Source organism: Ictalurus punctatus, chromosome 7, assembly GCF_001660625.3.
Source record: "Ictalurus punctatus breed USDA103 chromosome 7, Coco_2.0, whole genome shotgun sequence".
Taxonomy (NCBI): Eukaryota; Metazoa; Chordata; class Actinopteri; order Siluriformes; family Ictaluridae; genus Ictalurus; species Ictalurus punctatus.
This window is the reverse complement of record NC_030422.2, coordinates 3,331,193-3,352,687: the sequence shown is the minus strand read 5'-3', so window position 1 is coordinate 3,352,687 and position 21,495 is coordinate 3,331,193. Positions and strand designations below refer to the sequence as shown.

Genomic DNA, 21,495 nt, shown 5'->3' with positions numbered 1-21,495 from the left:
CAATGTTAGGAAATGCATGAGAATGTGTGGTGGTGGTCTGGGAAAACCCAGCAGATGTGAGTGAATTCTGAGAAAACAAAAACAACAAATCTGTTTTTGATGAAAGTGCCAAAATGTCTGGGTTACCTATGTAACCCTGTTCCCTGAGAAGGGAACGAGACGTTGCGTGAACATCATGCTGTAAGAAGCGCCTTCGCACAAGGCCGGTATCTGAAGTCTGTGTAAAATCACGGCTATTTATAGGCCTGCCGTGGTCAGGTGACCTGGCATTTTGTGACTATAAATGGCGCCTGTAAACCACGTCAACAGCTTCTCTTTTTCTGAAGCAAAGATGAAATTTACAAGCATACCCCAATATGACAAAGCTATGCAACATCTTGTTCCCTTCTCAGGAAACAGGGTTACATGTATAACCCAGACGTTCCCCTTCAAAGGAAACTCAACATTATGTGAGCTTCACGCTTTGGGAACGAGCATAACCACTTCGTCATACTGAGGGTATGGCCTGTGCAAAAAGGTCCAAGCCTGAGGGTCACTGCAAGACCACTTTGGATAAAGCCTTCGAGGAGGCGACTCCACTTGTGGAATGAGCCCTTACGCCCAGAGGTGTATCAAGACTGCGTGCCTCATAAGCAATAGAGATTGCTTCCACTATACAATTAGACATGCGCTACTTTGCCAAAGCAGACAAGAAACTGCTCTGATTTATGCCACTGGCCGGAGCAGTGGACATAAGTATTGTCGGTCATAACTAACGCATGATGACCTCTCAACTGAGTAAGAAAGAATTTCAGTGCTAGGAATGGGGCCCATATTTTTAGGCGATTTATATGCCATAAGGAAATGCCCCTAGAGTGTAATCTGAGGATAGAAACCAGGGACACATCCAAATTCTCAGAGCACATAGGCCTCACCATGTGACACTGATTACTCTCAAGGGGGTTCATCCTTGGACAAAGTCGAATCCCATATAACTCCTAGAAAAGTCATCCTCTGAACTGGAAAAAACATACTTTTCTTGAGGTTCAACCTGTGTCCCAAGCTCCTTATGTGGACAAGAACATCAACTCGATGTTGAATTGCCAACTCCATGGATCGTGCTAGAATTAACCAGTCATCCAGATAGTTTCATACACGGATGTCCTGGAAGTGAAGGTGCGAGGGGATAAGGCTAGACCAAAGGAAAAAACCCGGTACTGATAAATGTTGCCTCCAAACACGAACCTCAGGAACTTCCTGTGACTGGGCAATATGTGTATGTGGAATTATGAGTCTTTTAGATCTATTGTCACAAACCAGTCCTTAAACTGTATCTGTGGAAAGCTAAGTTTGAGCATCAACATCTTGAACCTGTATGTCCAAAGAGTATGGTTCAGATGACGCAGATCTAAAATTGTCTGCAAACTCCGTCTTTTTTGCAGACCAGAAAATAATAGGCTCAAGGTTCAAGAGGGGCATCCAGAAGGGAGGCTTTATCATTATCTGACATGCCCAAGAGGTTGAGCCATAGGTGCCTTTCCTCCACCTCTCCTGGCACCTCAGGTGCCATTTATAGTCACGCGACACATGAAATGCCACGTCACCTGATCACGACAGGCCTATAAACAGGCATGATTTTACATGGACTTCACATACAGGTTGGTATCTGTATCTGAGGTGCTTCCCACAGTGTGAAGCTCACACAACATTGACTTCCCTTTGAATGGGAACCAAGAGTTTTTTCCACCAAATAACATGCTTTGATGGCTCTAGTTCAACAAAAAATAAATACATACCTTATAATTTGCCTTCTGCATGCAAAGATCATGTTGTGTAAGGAGCCAGTTTAAAAAACACAAACAGTCAGTCTGTCTAAATAGGTCTAAAATCCTTGTGTGATTTTTTTTTTTATAGTTATGTGCAACAGCCAAAAAGACATAAGCCTAATCAAGTCAGTTTGTGATAAGATACCAGCTGTCAAAAATTTTTGCAATGCTCCTGTGCTGTCACATCACCATCAAAACAGAGAAGAAAGCTTGCACAGTCTGTACAGATAACAGCTGAAAAAGATTTAAAATGATTATGAGATGACCTAATAAACAGAACTGAATTAATCAGTGATTATTTCTCCACTGATTGTAGTGTAAACAGAGATCAGAGTGAAGAGACAATGATGAGGTTTCGTTTAAATGAGTGAGTGAGTTTTACAGGTACAGGCAGAGACAGATGTGGATGATGCTGAAAATCTGATAAGTAAAAACTCATTTCCCATTGTAAACTTTTACAGTTCTTGTAAAAACTTGGCTAGAAATGTACTAGGTTAGAAATGTAGAGGTAGGTGGAACATCATTCAGTGGAACAGAACTCAAATCTTTAAATATGATTTTCTGTATTTTCACTATTAGGAAATGTTTAATGTTCAAAATGTACACTTCACTGCTGCTTGAGATTTATACATCCATTCATTTTCTATATAGCCTATCCTACACAGGGTCTCAGGGAGCCTGGAACCTTTCCCCGGGGACTCAGGGCACAAAGCGAGGGACACCCTGGATGGGTGCTAACCCATCGCAGGATACAACTGTACACACATTCATACAGCACCGACAATTTAGAGATGCAAATCAGCCTACAGTCCAGACTGTCTCTGGACTGGGGGAGCAAGTTGGAGTACCAGGAGGAAGCACATGGAGAGCATGCAAGTTCCACGCACACAGGGTGGAGGTGCTAACCCCCCCTCCATGAATAAGGAAAACATATTTCAGTTCAGGAAATCCTGTCATTTGCAGAACTATCGAGCAAAATTACATTTTGACCATGTGAAGAATTTCCCTAGAATTTCCACACATGTAAAAGCTTCCTGGAATTTACAATTAAATAATAATTGTGTTGTAATGTTACAGGTATGTATGGTTTTTATTGCTTGTAAAAAAATTAAAAAAAAACAACTAATAAAAATAATGAGGCACCTAAAAGCTATTTGAAATGTGTTGTCTTCAAGTATCAGTAAATTGTAACAGCGATTAATCTTTTAAAAACACCCTCATGCTGAAGCTTTGAATGCCACGGTTCACACAAACATCCTATAAAGAGAATGCTGGTAGCTGTGATAAGGGCTGTCAGTGCTCTTACCTGAAGATGCGATCAGATGGCTGCTCCCCCATCACCAAGTCAAAACCACGCTGGAAAATGGTGTATGGCCAAGGACTGGGAATGGAATAGAATCAGGCGACTGTGTGATTTTCTTTTTTTTTTTTTTTTTTTTCCAGTTTCTCATAATTCATCCCACTCATCACTGTAGCATTTGACCTCAAAACTCTTTAAAATTGTAACTACTCAATAACAGCACTGAACTTGTCCATTAAACCTACGCATGCATGTTACAGAATACAGTTTTGTTAAACACTGACAATTGCTGTTTTCCTGCAAACAACCCCACATACTTACTCGCGTCTCTCTCTCACACACACACAGAGACTACTCTCCTTATTGCACTTATCATTTAACAGAAGGTTCATTCCGATTGTGTACTCCGATGCATAAGCTGACTCTCACACACACACACACTTCTTGTATTGCTATCTTTATAAGGGCGTTCTATTTCATTAGCACAACGCTCAGTGTGAAGATCATGTTTTGCTACACACAGAAAAAATATCTTTTTTACTATCCTTGTGAGGACCTCCTGCTGACATCATTATTAATGCAGCCAATTAAGGCTATGCCTCCACCTAAACCTTACCCTAACATTAAGCTCTTTTAGCATCTTTTTTTTTTTTTTTAAATAAAAGAATGTCCCATCGAGGTCAAAACTGTCAGATATTTCTATCCTTGTCAGGTCATTTGGTCAATATGACTTTCTGATAGACATTGTTACTGAAGCACCTTTCCCTGCTTGGCATGTAGTCATGAGTGGAGTGATGCAGGTATTTAGGAAGTGATAGAGCTGAAGGTTTTGGTAGCAGCCGGAGGGTCAGAGAAGAGCAGACAAAGAGACAATGACACTCAAAGAAAGCTGTTAGAATCAGCAGAGGCAGCTTCTTGATGCCAAAGCTCTGTTTTGTAAATATTAAATTGTCTCCTTCAGGACTTGGCATATAGAAAATTTGTACTATGACTTTTGCCCAAATGCTATCACAAATGCCATTTGGGCAAAACCTGTATCAGTGAAAAGGCTATGAACGTAAAGTTCAGCATAGGAAATATTTAGGTCCTTAGAAACTTTTAAATAGCTTTTTTTTTTTTTTTTTTTTTTTTTTTCCCATCATAGGAGTTCTTTTTGCCTCCCTGAGGTGTTAGGTCCAATTAAATAATCTTCACACCTTCTCGGCATGCCACCCAGCACGCAAACCCCTCATCATCATGAGCTATGTGCTTCCCTGCTGCCTATCTTCCCAATTGTTCCAATCAGATTTCTAATTAACAGATCCATCTCACCAACCATCATCACTCCCATCTCACTTCCAATTAAAACGCCAAGGTTTTCCACACCTCTGAGTCTTAAACACTCCAGAAACAGCAGCCCAAAATCCTGACAAGTGCATGCGAAATACTGTTTGGCAAGAAACAAACTCTAATTAACTTGATATGTATTAAATGCTTCTCTTTAGAGGATTCTGGAAGGCTTTTTTTTTTGTTAGTTTTTTTTTTTGTCTGTGAGAATGTTTTCATAATTATAGCCATTTTAGCTCAGTTTCAGTTTGAATTGTTTGCGCATTTTTAAATCTACATTCTAAGAGGTCACTTGTGCTGTTACAGCGTTTCTAGCAAATCTGACTTAGGAACAGGATGCCATCTGTTTAGTGGCTTGTGCGACTCTCATCTTGAAGACCTTGAACTGTTACACATTTTTGGAGCATATCTAAGGCGACTCGTAACGAGCTGGAAGTGAGGGTTATTTAAAGTGATGTCAAATAAGCACACTATCAAAATCCCTTTTATACCTATCTATCTACATAATAGCCCATGGGTTATTTAGCAGAGCAGTTCATTATGTCCTTTTATATGTTTTGGAAAAAATCCAAAATTACCAGTATAAATAAAACAGAAAAATGGAGCAAAAGAGAGCGAGAAAGAGAAGAGAGAGACACAGAGAGTTAGAGTACAGAATGGTATCCAAAAAGAATTAAATGATTTAATCTTAATTAGAAGTCATAACTGGAACTGTACTTAATATAACTTTTTTCCCCATTTTCTCCCTAATTTGGACTCCTGCCCACCCCACCCACCAGCTCCCCCCACCATACAATATCTACCAAACGTGAGGGTGGAGGGTGAAGGCTAACACATGCTTCCTTTCCTTTCGCTATCTACCCTTTTCCACATACCTGAGCTCACTCCTACAATTCTCCTGGCTTGTGTCACCGTGATTGATATGGGAGACAGAGCATGCAATCCTTAACATGCAGAGAGCATAACCAATTCTGCTCCCTTGGCTCCCAGCCACAGTTGACGTGGCATCTCAGGATTTGGGAACTCACGATCTCCTGACGTTAAGGTGAATGCTTTTCTGTTGTACCACTTGAGATGCCAGCATTAATTTTTCCATCAGGTTTTTCATCCTTTACTGACCATAATGTCTGAGATACAACAGAATAAAATGAAGTGGGGTGAACTTCAGCTTACTCACCCCTGATTTGGTCCCCATTCATTACGAATGCAGAGATGCTTGTGAACAGGGTCTTTCATATACCCATCAAAACATTGGCAGTCACCTGTAAAAGAATATGAAGCACATATTTAGACTGTGCTACCAGCATGTGAAATAGACAACAAAATAAATCAGTTAATACAGACAGAGGTACTAATGCAACACTCTATAATGGCAGTGTGGCCCCACAGGAGAGCGGGCAGGATGGAAATGGAGGCTTTAGTGTGATCTCACCTAAATCTCTCAAAGCCCTATTGCATATTAATGACCTACGTAACTTGTCACTAGCGATGCACGTGGCCATTTACTCTGGGTCAGGATCAGTTTGAGAGAAACCGACATGCTGCACTCATCACTAGATTTGTCGATGAAAGCCTTCGAACACAATATCTCTGATGCTCACCTAGAGAGAACTGTGAATATCCTATATTCTACTGAAGTCCCTCATTAAACTGTCTGATTGTTTGTCCAGACTGCTCGAGGACAGACATCAGAGCTACACTCAGCTTTGATTATTTCTAGAGAAACCTGATTGTAAAATTTCGCAATTACTGTTGCAGATCATATTTTTTTGTTGTTGTTTGAAGGGACCAAAATAAAATACTAACTTCAATAAGTGTGTGTAATTCTGTAGTTCAGAACTTGTTCTACTAGCCAAAGTTGGCTAATTATCCAAACAGTCCACATTTTCTGTGCTAGACCAGGGAAAAGAACAACAACAACAACAACAACAAAAAACAATGTGTAGTGTAAAGCATGATATAAGGATTTAATTTTTCAAACACAATTTTATACTGCCAAGATGTCAAATGATTTTTACTCTAATTGTATCATAATACTGTGCCTTCTAACCGTTATGCATTTTGCAAAGGAGCTCTGCAATTTAACATCGGATTATGCTAATACAAGTTATCACTAAAAAATATGCCAACTTGAACTCTCTTATATTAACTAACATCAACTAGAAGTCCTGCCCCCTTTCCCCATCTTACATGCTCTCATCCTGAGGATGCTTTCAGTCATGGTAAATGGAGAATGTTTTGCGTTAATTACCGTGAAAAAAGTTTTTATCACTATGTTCAATTTAGCTAACAATAGATGAGTGTAACATGTAATAGGTAATAGGTGAGTGTAATCAATGTGTATTAGGGCTGGGTCGATATAATATCGATATTGTGATAAATGATTAGGAAATACAATCTTCTGAGATATCGTTGGTTATGGTGATGTGTTTAAATTTTTAATAATTACAAATTAAATGGTATTGAATGGATGCCGTTGATTTTACTTTTTTTTTTAGTTTTTAATTTAATCTTTGTCTCTGTAGGCATTAAAGAAAAGTATTGTTTAACTTTTTAATTTTTATTTTACTACTGTTTCGTTGACAGTCTGTTAGCTAAATTATATCCCATAAAACACACTGTGTATTGTAGACATGTCCTCAAGTATTGTGATATGATATTTTTGTCCTTTCTCCCAGTCCTAGTTTGTATTGTGCAATTAGGGATGCCATTGAAATTATTTAACTTATTACTAAATAGGCCTACAACAAATATCGTTAATAGTGATGATGATTAGAAAGTGACTAAATACGCTCAGGTTGTTTTTTTTTGTTGTTGTTTTTTTTTCCTGTGCTGGTCAGTGCTCAGACACGTTCAAACACTAGAAGCAGCAATATGACCAACAGACAAAATGTCAGCCATGCAGACATTAAAAAACTGACTTGTAAAAGAATTATGCTGAAAATGTACTCTTAAGGTTTCTGCACATTACTGGAGAATCACCTAAAAAAAATCAACCATACAGCTGATTTTACATGATTGCCACTGCCAGCAAGCAGTTCCCGACTACACAGCTCATAATAATATTACTCCCTGCACCTGACATGGTAGAAATGCTCATCTTTCCTTCTTGTTAAGGCATCAGGTTTTAGACAATTACATTATTCATCATCATTATTTCTATTGTTACAAATCATAAACAGAGAAAAATACATCTATTTTTCTCAACTGTGTTAGTGTGATTTACTGGAATTGGTTATAACACTACATCATGAAACTACTACTTCCTGCTATCCTCCAGGCATGCACTTTCATATGCATGACCTTTTCCAAAAGCTTACATTATTCTGTAAGAACCTTTTAACAAGCCTACACTACTCCAAAAACATGCACTTAAATGTCCTAAAAGTGGTTTTAGTGTGTAGTACTGTGTAGTGTTACAGCATAAGTGTGCACTGCTGTGATGCTATGAAGTGTGCATTGGATTGTCTGAGTGCTGTTGATGTATATGTTGTACACGGGGCATATTCCCCCCATCAGTTTGTAAATCAGCGATTGTGTAGATGTGTCAGACCCTCCCAGTCACTCTGGCTGATATTAATGTGTTTTGTCAGGTCACAGTGGAAGTGTGTCATTTGTGATTTGTTTGTACAGGACTGATAAAGATGCACTCTGAATCATGGCATGACCCAATAACTGGCATTTCAAATATGTGATATTTCAAATATTAAAGTAAGCAGCATCATTTTACCCTCTATTCGCTTCACAGCAAAAATTCTTTGTACAATGCTATATTTTTATAGAATATACTTTTTAAAGAAAAATTATAACAATGATAAAAATGATTCCAGTTTAGGCTGATAATAATTTTCTCAACTTATATTTCTTAAAATATTTACTGTTGATTAACTGACATTTTTGGAAATCTGAGCATCAGTACACAGACTTTGACCAAAAAAAAAACGCTTTAATATTATACGACAGTGCAGGTGAGTTCTCAAATATGATTGGATAGAAAGGTGTGTATTATTTTTGTATAACCACACAACTCCAGACAGTAATCCCAGCTGTGATATACATGACAGGTTCATATTAATGAGTTGGTTTTAATACGTCATTGTTTCTATGGTAGCAGCTTATATACACAGACACTCCACACAATCAAAGACTAATAATAACCAGATTTTAAAAGAAATGCGTCGTTAAGAGACATTTATGAAAGTAGTCCAATGTCAGGGCTTTGTAAGAGTCATGGTGCTTTGCAAAGTTTCCCAGCACTGTACTTCCAATCAGACAAGTTTATGTGAGATAGGGAGACAGAGAGAGAGAGAGAGAGAGAGAGAGAGACAGAGAGAGACAGAGAGGGAGTGAGAAAGAGAGAGGGAGTGAGAGAGAGAGGGAGTGAGAGAGAGAGGGAGTGAGAGAGAGAGTGAGAGAGAGAGCGGGAGTGAGAGAGAGAGGGAGTGAGAGAGAGAGAGGGAGCGAGAGAGAGGGAGCGAGAGAGAGGGAGTGAGAGAGGGAGAGTGAGAGAGGGAGAGAGGGGGAGTGAGAGACACAGAGAGTGAAGGAGGTGCTGGTGAGGGAATGACTGTATCACACCACTCAGCATGGATTATTTTTGTATAACTGCAAGTTCATTAGTATGATATTTGTTACATATACTATATGTCCAAAAGTGTGTGGACACCTGACCATCATAGCCTATTTCGTAGCATAGTTTATATTGGGTTGGGGTGTGGCTGTGGAACCACATATGGGTTTTATAGTCGGGTGTCCACCATTTTTTTTTATTTTTTTAAATGTTTATTTAAGGAAATCAATTCTAAAGTGTGGCCTACATTACTATAAGATATAAGATAAAGCACATTGCACATTTTTGTTTACAGTTCACTGATTTCAACTTCTTGCACTTATATCCAGCAGGCTGATTAACCTTTAAAACTAGTTTTACTTTTAAAAGTAGTTCTGATGGTGTACTAGATTTTCACCATATTTAATCTGCCAGGTATTCATTTTTATTTTGTGTGTGTGTCTGTGTGTGTGTGTGTGTGTGTGTGTGTGTGTGTGTGTGTGTGTGTGTGTGTGTGTGTGTGTGTGTGTGATGTGCACCATCCAAAGAGAACAGAGTCCCACATTCGTGTTTTCTATTGGTTCAGAAGACCGAGGCGCTTGCGTTCACCAAGATAAAGTCAGTGCAGAGCAAAAGAAGCACATGCATCTTTCATTTTCCCTTTCAGTGAATTGGTTATTTTTATTTGTGTTCAGTTTCACCACTGCTTCAGCTGAGAAAGAAGAAAAGTGTCATTTTCATCTGTCTCCCATATCATTGTACAGTAGTGAGTGGTAGCAAAGTCATACATGCTACACTGTAGATATAGGCAGGTGTGAACATATTAATCTAATTGACTTTTACACACTGAATTTAGTGAATATGTATCTCTGGTTGGTTTAATAGATTTTCAGCCTTATGATAAGACCTGACTGGTTTCCTATAGTGGTCAGTAAGGTTTAAAAAAAAAAAAAAAAAAAAAAAAAAAAAAAAAAAAGGCTGCGGTCGCCATGCCCATTGCTTTTGACCTCGCACATGCAAAGCTTTCACCAGTTCAGGTATGTGGACTTCTAAAGTGTGTCATGTGTTGTGTCAAATCCAGAACATATTATGCATGTTAACACTGGATTTGCGCCAGGAGTTCTGTGATTGAGTATTAAAGGGTAGATGATCATTTCAGATGTGCCTGACTGGACTCCAGACTGTAGGTCCTAATGGACAGGTTCTAAATCATGCTGAAAATGACCTTAAAGAAAAGCTTTTAACAGAGTTTAAGAAAGCGACAAAGCAGAATGCAAATATATTCTATAAATATTTAAAGCCTGAAATCCACCAACACGTGGTGAAATCCAGCCTACACAAGGAGACATCCTGACTGCTGAGTGAGATATAACCTTATCCTGTTCTTACAGCTTCAGCTTAAACCGACACACATTCTTTATAGCTCTGTGAAGTGCCTACATGTGATAAAAAATGATAATAATAAAAAAAAATGCTGAAAAATAATAACTCGCATTTAGTTCAATGTTCTCGTTCCAGAGGCTCATGAAGAAGGCGAGGAATGAGATTCTTTGACATGTTGTTAACAGAGGCCATTTGTCTCCCGATTCATTTAGACACAATTATATTCACAAATGTGTTCGTGTCAAAAAAGGAAGTAAAGCATACAGAGAAAACTATATATATAAAAAATAAAATGTGAGAAAAGCCTAGGCCATTTTTTTCCCCTTTCATTTTGCGTTTCTAGAAAAAATAGCACGTGTGATGTAATGGAGCTTCTCAATTTGATCATTTTAGCAAGAGAGGGTATTTGCTCAAGCTTTCGACACTCTGACACTAATGCGTGTGTTACTTGCTTGCAATGAATTGCCAAATTATCTGCCTGACACAACACTACACAACATACACAGATAAATGTAATATTGACATTGAACATTAAAAAAAAAAAAAAAAAAAAAAAAAAAAAAAAAAAACCCACCCGCAAATGCTTTTTAAGCAGAATAAGTGGGATTTCTAAGGCAATGACCTTAAATACAATAACACTGACTTGTGTGCAGTATTTAAACTTGCACTTGCCAGAATGCAATCACAGCTATTGGATTTGTGTGGAAAGGGCTGGTTGTGTTCTATTACCTGTTAATGATTTAAAGTTTTAGGTCCTAAATCCACGATAATTCCCTTTCTCTCCCTGACCTCAAAGAGCTCCATAAATCAATCGAATTAATGAAACTATAGTGCATGGATCAGGTAGCTGTGTGCATAACGTGCGGTGTTCCTGTTCAATAAATGTCTGCATCTGTCGCACACTCCCTCTCTCCATCTCTCTCTCTCTCTCTCTCTCTCTCTAATGTGCTTAGAAACCGCAGATACTGTCGCTTCCCATTCACGTTTTCATCAGTATATTCTCCCACTTGTTTGATTGAGGCTGTCGTACAGCTTCCACCTCCTCCATTACACATATCCACCCTCTGATCCTGTGGCCCAGCTCTTACCAAGGCTTTCATTAAGAATGTGGCGTACAGAAAGCACAATGCAATTACTGAAGTGAAGCAGTGCCAAGGCCTCATCTGTTAGATTTCATTTACTAGAAAACCAAGGCTGAGTTCCCACTGGTCTAACTTGTGATTCATTTAGGCTTGGCGAATTCACTATTCAAAGTTCGCTGGAGACTGTAGATGTTCTGAATTGGAGATGCAAGAATAAGAGATTCCCCCCATTCCCCCCCAGGACTACAACAGTTCAGATGGAATTTAGCTGGGATGAGGGTTATTGGAGATGTGTCTATAAAACAAATCTATTAGCAATTCTTTGGATGTGCTCGAAAGTTTGACAACAGTTCGGTGATTAAAATAAATAAACCTATGAACTGGAATCAATATTGACTCTACTGGAAAAAAAAAAATCAAATAAGCATTCATTAAAATCCTATAATGGAGGCAGGAAAACATTTCGCTTCCATTCAAGCTGCAGTGCGGTTTTGCATTAAAATATACAATTAACACAAACAAATTTGTCTCTCTAGAGTTTCTAGAAGCATAAATGGTTAGTTTATGAAAGCGCAAAATGATTTCCTGACCTAATTTTCATTTAGATGTTGGTGGTACCTTTGAGAATGATACAAATTGTACATTTCTGAGATGCAGGATCTAAAATCTCTTAATTTAGTATTCACTCCCTAAGACTGTACATGACCGTTTTAAACTAAATTAGCACATCTCTCCTTTTATTTTCTTTGCTTAAGGGATCTAGCTCATTACTGGTGCTGCCAAAGGACACTGATTAGATCCAACAGTGTGAGTACTGCTCAGCTCAGATCTTTGCTGATTAAGCATGTTTCTACAGTCAGTACCTGCTGAGAGTTTCCTATGACTAATTATGAAAAATTCAATTTCAACAAACAGAGCAAATTATGCTTGTTCAGTGGACTACATAATAAATGCAATGTGAAAACAAATGAAATGGAAATAGTAGAAAGGGAAAAACAGAATCCCCCCCACCCCCCTAAAAGTCAGGTTGTTCTAGGAAATTACGAAATGAATCAATGATGAAAATGAACATTTAATTTTCTGTAGCCCACATTTTGAGTAAGGAATAAAACATGATGGGGTTAGTTCCTCTTAAAACTTACATTATAACAACTATAAACAGCCTCACTCTTCTGTGAAAATAATAAGAAATGTAATTATTTTACATACTTCATAAACTGGGCAACTTTTTTTTTTACCCCAATAAAACATCAAACACGAATAAAGCACCTGTCATGATATGACGCACCTTCTGAGGCAATAACACTGACTTTTTTTTGTAATACTTTGTATGATATTGGAACGCTATAAAAAGAAAAATGGCTGACTATGGTTATAGCTAGGCCAATGATGTTCATCATAGTTGAAGCGGTGTGTGTGTGTGTGTGTGTATACCTGTCTCAGGATCACACTGGTGTTCGCAAGGGTCGACGAGGCGACGACCACACAGCTCACTAAGCCATGGCCCGCTGGCATTCTGCTGATAGTAGAGCAGCACCTGAGCAGGGTTGAGCCAGTCAGATGCATCCAGCTGACTACCCTGTAACAGGACAAACCTGGAACCTGCGGAAAGAACCAATTCCTGTACAGTAAGAACGAATACATGCTATTGTGCATATCAGTACCGAGAGAATTTTTTAAAGCTCCTAATCCATCAACCAGGTCTCACACTCATAACAGCATACCTTTGGTTTGAGCTTCACTGTAGCTTCATAACAAGAATTAAGAATAACTGAGGAGTTTTATGGGTTAAACATGCAGAAAACATACTGCATCATATTAGTGCTAATACATGCACACTATACACAGATTGTGAAAACCCAGTCAGAAACCATTTGCATAGATCTTTAACGGAATATTAAAATCTTACTGAAATACATGAAGTACAGTGTATAGTTATACTCTGTATGATGCTGGATGGTCATCTATACCATCTTTGGACCCATCTATATATAGATGGTCACATTTTCAAACAGTGTGAAAGTTAATGAAATAATATTCACATATTATCAGTAAAAACTACGATGATCATCTAAAATGTAATAACCTAGTGGTGCACTTCTGTCTAATAAACAGGTCTGCAACTCCACAAATGTTTATATACCACTGTACGCCTCTGCAATTTCCTGAACATTTATAACTGCTGCATTATGAGACATTGCACTATCGCATCATCTTAGCATTCATTTTCAATGACATGTACCACATTGTCACTGATAAACAAGCCCACACATAAAACGGTTATATAACACAATAAAATTCACTATACGGCCAAAAGTATGTGGATATGTGACCATCACACCCGTATGTGGGTCCTCCCAAATCTGTTGCCACAAAGATGAAAGTACACAATTATCTAGAATGACTTTGTATGCTGTAGCATAACAATGTCCCTTCATTGAACTCGAGTCTTGACCTCAACCCCTTGAACACCTTTGGGATGAATTGGAACGCTGACTGGTGCGGTCCAGGCCTCATCAAACAACACCAGTGTCACTAATGCTCTTGCGGCTGAACGAGTAGAAATCCCCACAGCCATGCTCCAAAATTTAGTGGAAAGCCTTCCCAGATAAGTGGAGGTTATTATAACAGTAAAGCTGGACTAAATCTGGAATAAGATATTTAAATAGTATATTTAAATATTTAAAAATGGATGTGATGGTCAGGCCCACAATATGTTGGCCATATAGTGCATATAATATAATAAGTGGTATAGTTTTGTTTGTGTGTGTGTGTGTGTGTGTGTGTGAGTGAATATATATGTACACAACATGAGATATGTACAAAAAATGAAGTTCTGTTTATGACCAATTCGCTCACTACAGTATATAAAGTAGAAAAATAGAAAGGAAATTTTGCATTTTGTATTTATTTACAGAAGTCAACATTTTAGACTATTATACTGCCTGTAATAAGACTGTAATTTATCAGTATTTTTTAAGCACTCAAAAATCTGTAACATTCCAGATTGCCCAAAGACTGCAAATACACATCCATGGCTACAGATCATTTTTTAGGCGGCTGAAGCCAATAGCCATGACTCTGCTGCCACATTATATTCAGTTTCGTACTCTTCATAAAAGCCAAGACTGCATCACTAGAGCTCACTTTATTTTCTTCCACTAAAATCCCAAGTTTTTATCTTTTTACCTGACATTAAGTATTACCATACAATGTTCCAAAGACATTTACTGCCCTATTAAAATGACCTGAATCTAATGACGCAAAAGGTGAATGGTACATTCTTCTCTTCCAAATGTTCCCTAGATATCCACATAAAACATATAATTTCATATCTTCATATAGCAGTAGAATATTCAGATTTTTTTTTTTTAAAGGCTGTGCAAGACATCTCTGAATGTGCAGCTGTCCGATTTGAAACGGGGAGTAGAAAAGCAGCAAGGAAAGAGCAAGGGCAGAGAAGGGAAGAGAGAGGAAGAAAAAAAAAAACTGGCTTGTACTTTTAAACTCCAGGTGTCGCATTAAAATTCATTAACAAACACATCCAGCACACAAGCACGATCAAGGTCCAAAACCCATACAAAGAGTCCTTGGGGGAAAAAGGCTAGGGTTTATTGTTGTTCAAAACTCTGTATGTAAGTCTACGTGTCCTGACCTGAATATGCTTTGATGCTGTTTTAGCACAGCTGCTGTACCATCAGAGGAGACCCTCATAGACAGAGTGACATTTTCTACTTGTACATTACAGAACGAGTGTCATGTCAACTCAGATACTCATAAGAACTAACTGAAATAACATGCTGTAACACTTAATACTTCTGGGGTGCAATGTTTCGTGTAGGTTAAAAACTGTACAGACAGCAATGTGATAGTTAGATAGGAGATAACCATGTGCATATGTGAATATTCTAAAAGGGGTTGTCCATTTACTATGGCAGATGTATTAAAACCAGGTCTCGGAAACATTAACCATAATTTGCTACAGTGTAGTTACACACTACACTGTAAAACCGGATAGTTCATTTAATTAAAAAAATTTGAGGAAACTAATTACCTCAGAATTTTTAAGCTGATAAATCAATTTCTTTAAGCCAAATACACTTAAATATAACAAAAAATTAAACTCAAACTTTGAAATGATTTTTTTTGTTATATTTAAATATATTTGGCTTAAAGAAATTGATTTATCAGCTTAAAAATTCTGAGGTAATTAGTTTCCTCAATTTTTTTGAGTTAAATGAACTTATCCAGTTTTACAGTGTACTATAACAACAGTAATGGAATACGGTGTTTTAAGATGAATATCTGTGCTTGCAATGAAATTTCTGCCACGCACTTTTGGTTTTGTCCTACTGAAGGGACTGTATATTAATAACATCAACCTTGTAGGGTTTTTTTTTTTGTTGTTTATATGTTTTTGTTATATATCATTCAGGGAAATAAAAATGTCAATTTGGTTAACATTACACGGGAAAAAATATTAAAATATAATCAGAGATACCACTGATCTGATACCTACGATCGGTCAGGCCAATACCAGCAAAAAATGTCGGATAGGATATCAGAGTAGGGATGCACCGAATGTTCGGCAACTGAAATTATTTGGCCGAAAATAGCAAAAAAAGCACTTTCAGTGTTCGGCTGAATAAGTGAAAAGGCCAAATAAATTTGACCAAACAATGACGTGTTTGATGACGCAACCAAATAGCCTAGCAACCAGAGTGAGACGCGCGAATGTCACGACCTCGATAAGGGGGCGTGCACATGGACGAGCTACGTGCATGAGCTATGTGCTCTTCGGATGTTTACTGTGGACAGTAAACGTGCATGGACACGTGCGTTTGTTTTGTTTCTTTCCGGAGTATTCCGTCATGTTGCGAGACGTAAGGGAGTAAGTACATAAGCAGGTAAAGACGTATTTATTTAAGGGCAGGCAGACAAATCCAAATCGTAATCCAAAAAACGTAGTCAAGACATGTAAAGGGTCGGGCGATCTGCAAACGGGCACAAACGGGGCAAAGCAGCATTCAGAGTAGCGGTCACAGAAAACAGGGTCAAAATGGGGGACAAACATAAGGTCTCCTTGCTGAATGCCCCTGTTAAACCTTAAGGCCTGTTTGGCGGCGCGGTTAATGCCACTGTCGACAGGTTTCGCGAGGCAAAACAGCAAACGGCGGAGTCCAGCCAGTTCCCCGTCGTGTCGAGTTCGCCTAGGCCTCCATAAGTGGAGCCCAGGCCAGCGCTAGTGCGAGGGAGACGCAGAAGGCGAATGTGGCGACCCGCCTCCCTCCACAGAAAACCAGGGGGACCGGGCGGCCACAGCCACAGCCTGCTAAGAGGCCTGATCTAAGAATGATCATAAAAGCAAAGCAGGCTAGGAAGCAACGGTCCTGATGGGCCATGGAGGGACGCATCAGGGGATATGAGGTCGTTAGGGCCATAGAACTTGTACCCCATTCCCTAAGGGAGGGAGGTTTTTACAGCCGTTATTTCCTGGTCCGCAAAAAAGATGGGAATATGCGGCCAATTTTAGATCTGCGTCATCTGAACCATACTCTTCGGACATACAGGTTCAAGATGCTGACGCTCAAACTTATCGTGCCACAGATTCAGTCCGAGGACTGGTTTGTGACGATAGATCTGAAAGATGCATATTTCCACATAGGAATATCGCCCAGTCACAGGAAGTTCCTGAGGTTTGTGTTTGGAGACAACACATACCAATTTCGGGTTCTTCCCTTTGGGCTAGCTTTATCCCCTCGCACCTTCACAAAGTGCATGGATGCTGCTCTGGCTCCCTTGTGATTCCAGGGCATCCGTGTACTAAACTACCTGGATGACTGGTTAATTCTAGCACGATCCAGGGAACAGGCGGTTCAACATCGAGATGTTGTTCTCACCCACATGAGGAGCTTGGGGCTCAGGTTGAACCTCAAGAAAAGTATACTTTCTCCAGTGCAGGGGACAACTTTTCTAGGTGTTATATGGGATTCTACTATGATGAGGGCGTTTCTATCGCCGACACGCGTAGGATTGATCCTATCAACTTTGAGCAAGATAAAGCTAGGCCTGGGCATCCCCTCCAGTCTCTACAAGAGACTGTTGGGCCTTATGGCAGCAGCAGCCAATGTCATACCATTGGGCCTATTGCACATGATTGCACCTTTTCAGTGGTGGCTGAAAAGTCGGGGGTTTCATACGAGGTCGAAACATCTGAGAGTAATCAGTGTCACGCGGCGATGCGTACGTGCTCTGAGTATTTGGAGGTGCCCGCAGTTTCTAGCCTCGGTTCACACTCTAGGGGCGTCTCCTTACCGCAAGACGGTAATGACAGACGCGTCCCTCACAGGCTGGGGTGCAGTTCTAAATGGCTGTCCAGCAGGCAGAGGGAAAGTTCTTGTCAGTGAGTGCAATGTATATTCCAGGCAGCCGGAATGTAGGGGCAGACATCCTCTCGAGGCAGGGTCTGAGGCCCGAGGGTTGGAGGCTCCATCCACAAGTGGTGGAGTCCATATGGCAGAGGTTCGGACAAGCGGAAGTGAATGTGTTCGCGTCCGAGGAGACAACACACTGCCCTCTGTGGTTCGCCCTCACTCCTCCCGCACCACTGGGGCTGGACGCCATGGTGCACACGTGGCCGAGGTCACATCTATATGCTTTCCCCTGATCACTCTGCTCCCAAAAAGTTCTAGCGAGAGTTCGCCAAGACCGTCTACGTCTGCTGCTAGTAGCACCTTATTGGCCAGCTCGAATATGGTTCTTGGAGATAATTTTCCTGCTCGACGGCACTCCTTGGGAGATTTCCATCCGCAGGGATCTACTGTGTTAAACGCTATAGCACCATCCACAAGGAAATTGTATGCGCTCAAGTGGCGGCTTTTTGTCTTGTGGTGTGAGGAACATCAGCTAGACCCAGTGAACTGCGCAATAGCTACAGTCCTGGAGTTCTTACAAGAAGGTTTCTCAGCAGGTTTGGCTCTTTCTACAATCAGGGTTTACGTGGCCGCCGTTTTGGCCAGCTACGCCCCTGTTGATGGAGCGTCTGTGGGGCAACATCCTCTAACTTCAAGGTTCATGCATGGCCCAATTTGAGCCCTTAGAGTCAGCCTCTGAGAAGCTTCTGACTCTAAAGGTAGCTCTTCTACTGGCCCTGACATCTCTCAAGTGAGTGGGAGATCTACAAGCTCTCTCTCTTGCCCCTTCCTGCCTTGACTTTGCCCCTGGATTAGCCAAGGCCTTCCTGTATCCTAGGCTGGATTATATTCCTAAAGTGCCTACAACGGCTGCCCACCCTGTGGTGTTGCAGGCTTTCTGCCCTCCTCCATTCCTCACCCCGGAACAAGAGAGGATGCACCTGCTGTGTCCAGTAAGGGCTCTCTGTACTTACGTCCACCGCTCTGGCCAGTGGCATAAGTCGGAACAGCTGCTGGTCTGTTTTGGCGGTGACAGTAGGGGTGATACTGTGTCAAAGCAGCGCATCTCTAATTGGATAGTGGAAGCAATCTCTATGACTTACGAGGCGCGCAGTCTCGCCATGCCTCTGGGCATAAGAGCCCATTCCATTAGGGTGGTCGCCTCCTCGAAGGCTTTGTCCAAAGGGGTATCCTTGCAGGATGTGTGTGCTGCTGCAGGATGGTCTATGCCACACACATTCATCCATTATTACAGCCTGGATATTCATTCCACCCCGGGCTCGAGTGTCTTGCAGTGACCCTCAGGCTTGGGTCTTTTTGAACAGGCCGTACCCTCTGTATGATGGAGTGGGTATTCCCGTTCCCATACTGAACATAATGCGCATGCCCCCTCATCGAGGTCATGACATTCGCGCGTCTCACTCTGGTTGCTAGGCTATTTGGTCGCGTCATCAAACATGTCATTGTTCGGTCAAATTTATTCGGCCTTTTCACTTATTAATTTAATGCACCGAAATAATGCACCGAATAATTTCGACTGCCAAACATTCGGTGCATCCCTAATACATGACAATAACAGAAGCTCTGTGTACAACACTACATTAAGTGGAGAATAATGCGCACAGTCCCAAGATAACAAGCACAATCCAATAATGCAGAAGTGGTGCAGTTACCGTCAGCAATGAGGTGCTCGGGTACGTGAAGGACCACACGCACATTCAGGCCACAGGACAGGTGAGAGGAGTACACCAAGCCGATCACACAACTTGTAACACTGATCAAAGTTAGGGTGGTCTTATTGATGGGACTGCGTGGGGAGCCTGGAACAGAAGAAAGAGACAGAGAGAGAGAGAGAGAGAGAGAGAGAGAGAGAGAGAGAAAGAGAGAGAGAGAGAGAGAGAGAGAGAGAGAGAATGAGAACAACACAAAAAGAATTAAAAAAAAGATCTGAACCAGGGAAGTTCAGCTTTTTAGTGCCCCCCTCGGCAGTTACAAACAACTCTACATCTGAGTCACTGATGCATGAAAAGGGGCAGCAGCACAGCACTACGAACCACGGCTCAGCCATGGACAAAAAAGGTGAAAAGATGAGGTTTTATGTATTTTTTAGTATAGTGCTCTGTGTACTGGGAAGGAAGGCAAATAAAAAAAAAAAAAAAATGAATGCTACAGATTTGCCTTTTTTTTATTATCTACTTTTGCTTTTATATGCAGACATACCGGATTGGTGCATTGAAATCAAATCGATGGGGAGTGCTAAAGTATTCACAAACCAATGAAACAATTTTTATTTTTTTTTTTTTTAAATACAGAGAAGAGAGAAGGAGATGGGAAAAAAAAAAAACGAACTAAAGCTGCACATAAATAAAAGCACAGCTATGGGCAGAATGATGCGCAGCTGGCTGATTTGATCCCCAGTTCCAGTAGAGTAATCACGCACAGCCATAGTGAGATTTAAAAAAGGCTTTAGCCTGACTCTCTCTGCTCTCTCTTTGTTTATCAGAGCTGCAGCATTGTCACAGACCACATACTGGTCATAAAATACAATACACATTCATAAACACAATAAACTCAAGAGAAATGGCCCTCGTTAAATTCCCTTAAACACAAACGCTTTTGATGCACTTAATAAAATACAAACAAGGTTCTTCGGGAAATGAACCTAAATCCATATCTAGCCTTAAAAAGAAAGAATTAAAGAAGAGCCCAGCATTATAATATATCATTTGGCATTCAGAATTTAAGAGGTAGAGAACACGGACACTTTATATATTCATTATACTCATTATTCCATACCTAGTAAGTTGCACGAGTGCATTTAATATTAACAAAACCTAGGTCTTACTTACAAGTGGGAGAAAAAAAGTGACTCTTAGTGCTTCAAAAGAAAATTGACCGTAATAATTATAGTTTACTCCATATCACATCGACGGTGACACGACACACCTTGTCACCTCGTGCGTATAAACATAGCACATGCAAACATGTCTATCAAAATCAACACATCACAGGGAGCAAATTATTGGTTCAAGCATGGCAAGGCAAACTGTGAACGAATGCAAAACAAACTGCCATGTGTGTTATCAGGTTAATTTAGATTAGAGGTGACACGGTTGTAACTGCTGGGGTTTTTTTTTATACCCAGGATCTAAGAATTTGGTAATTGTATGGTGAGACAAGTTAAGGACAACATGATTTGCTGTCGTCTGTCGTCTGACCAGCAATCTAAACTGTCTAAAGTCTAAAGTCAAGCTGCTCAGCTCAGACATTGAGATCCACTCAAATGATAAGCTGAGGGTTCTTAGTAAAGCACAATGTGTACGGGGATGCATGTGTGTGGCAATTTTGAACCAATATCCAATATTTTGCATGTGCATATCTGCTGATGTGCATACAAACAAATTGATCAAAAGCAGAAACTGGGATCTACCTACAGTAGATTAGCATTATGGATATATTTTATCTCGTACCAACATTTTGTTGAAGCATTTTTGGCTGCATAGCTGGTTTGTTTTGTATGCTTTTGAGATAAGGGTAGTAGTGTGAGTGTTTAAAATGACTGTGTGGCTGGGGGTGTGGTCAAGTGGCAGGTGAAATGGGAGGAGTCGCCACAGAGAACTAGCAGGTAATGAGTGAG

The 21,495-nt window shown here is 40.2% G+C and overlaps 1 protein-coding gene across 5 annotated transcripts in view; it reads right to left on the bottom strand.

Annotated features, from left to right (window-relative positions):
• Positions 1 to 21,495, bottom strand: part of astn1 (astrotactin 1) — a 295,200-nt gene that overhangs the window by 166,564 nt on the left and 107,141 nt on the right. For all 5 annotated transcript variants that reach the window (XM_017471160.3, XM_017471161.3, XM_017471162.3 and 2 more), the window contains 4 exons: positions 19,532 to 19,678; positions 12,880 to 13,047; positions 5,609 to 5,693; positions 3,112 to 3,186 (listed from right to left, as the gene is read on the bottom strand). In XM_017471160.3, the coding sequence (XP_017326649.1) occupies positions 3,112 to 3,186; positions 5,609 to 5,693; positions 12,880 to 13,047; positions 19,532 to 19,678 (475 nt within the window). The remainder of the gene's footprint in view (positions 1 to 3,111; positions 3,187 to 5,608; positions 5,694 to 12,879; positions 13,048 to 19,531; positions 19,679 to 21,495) is intronic.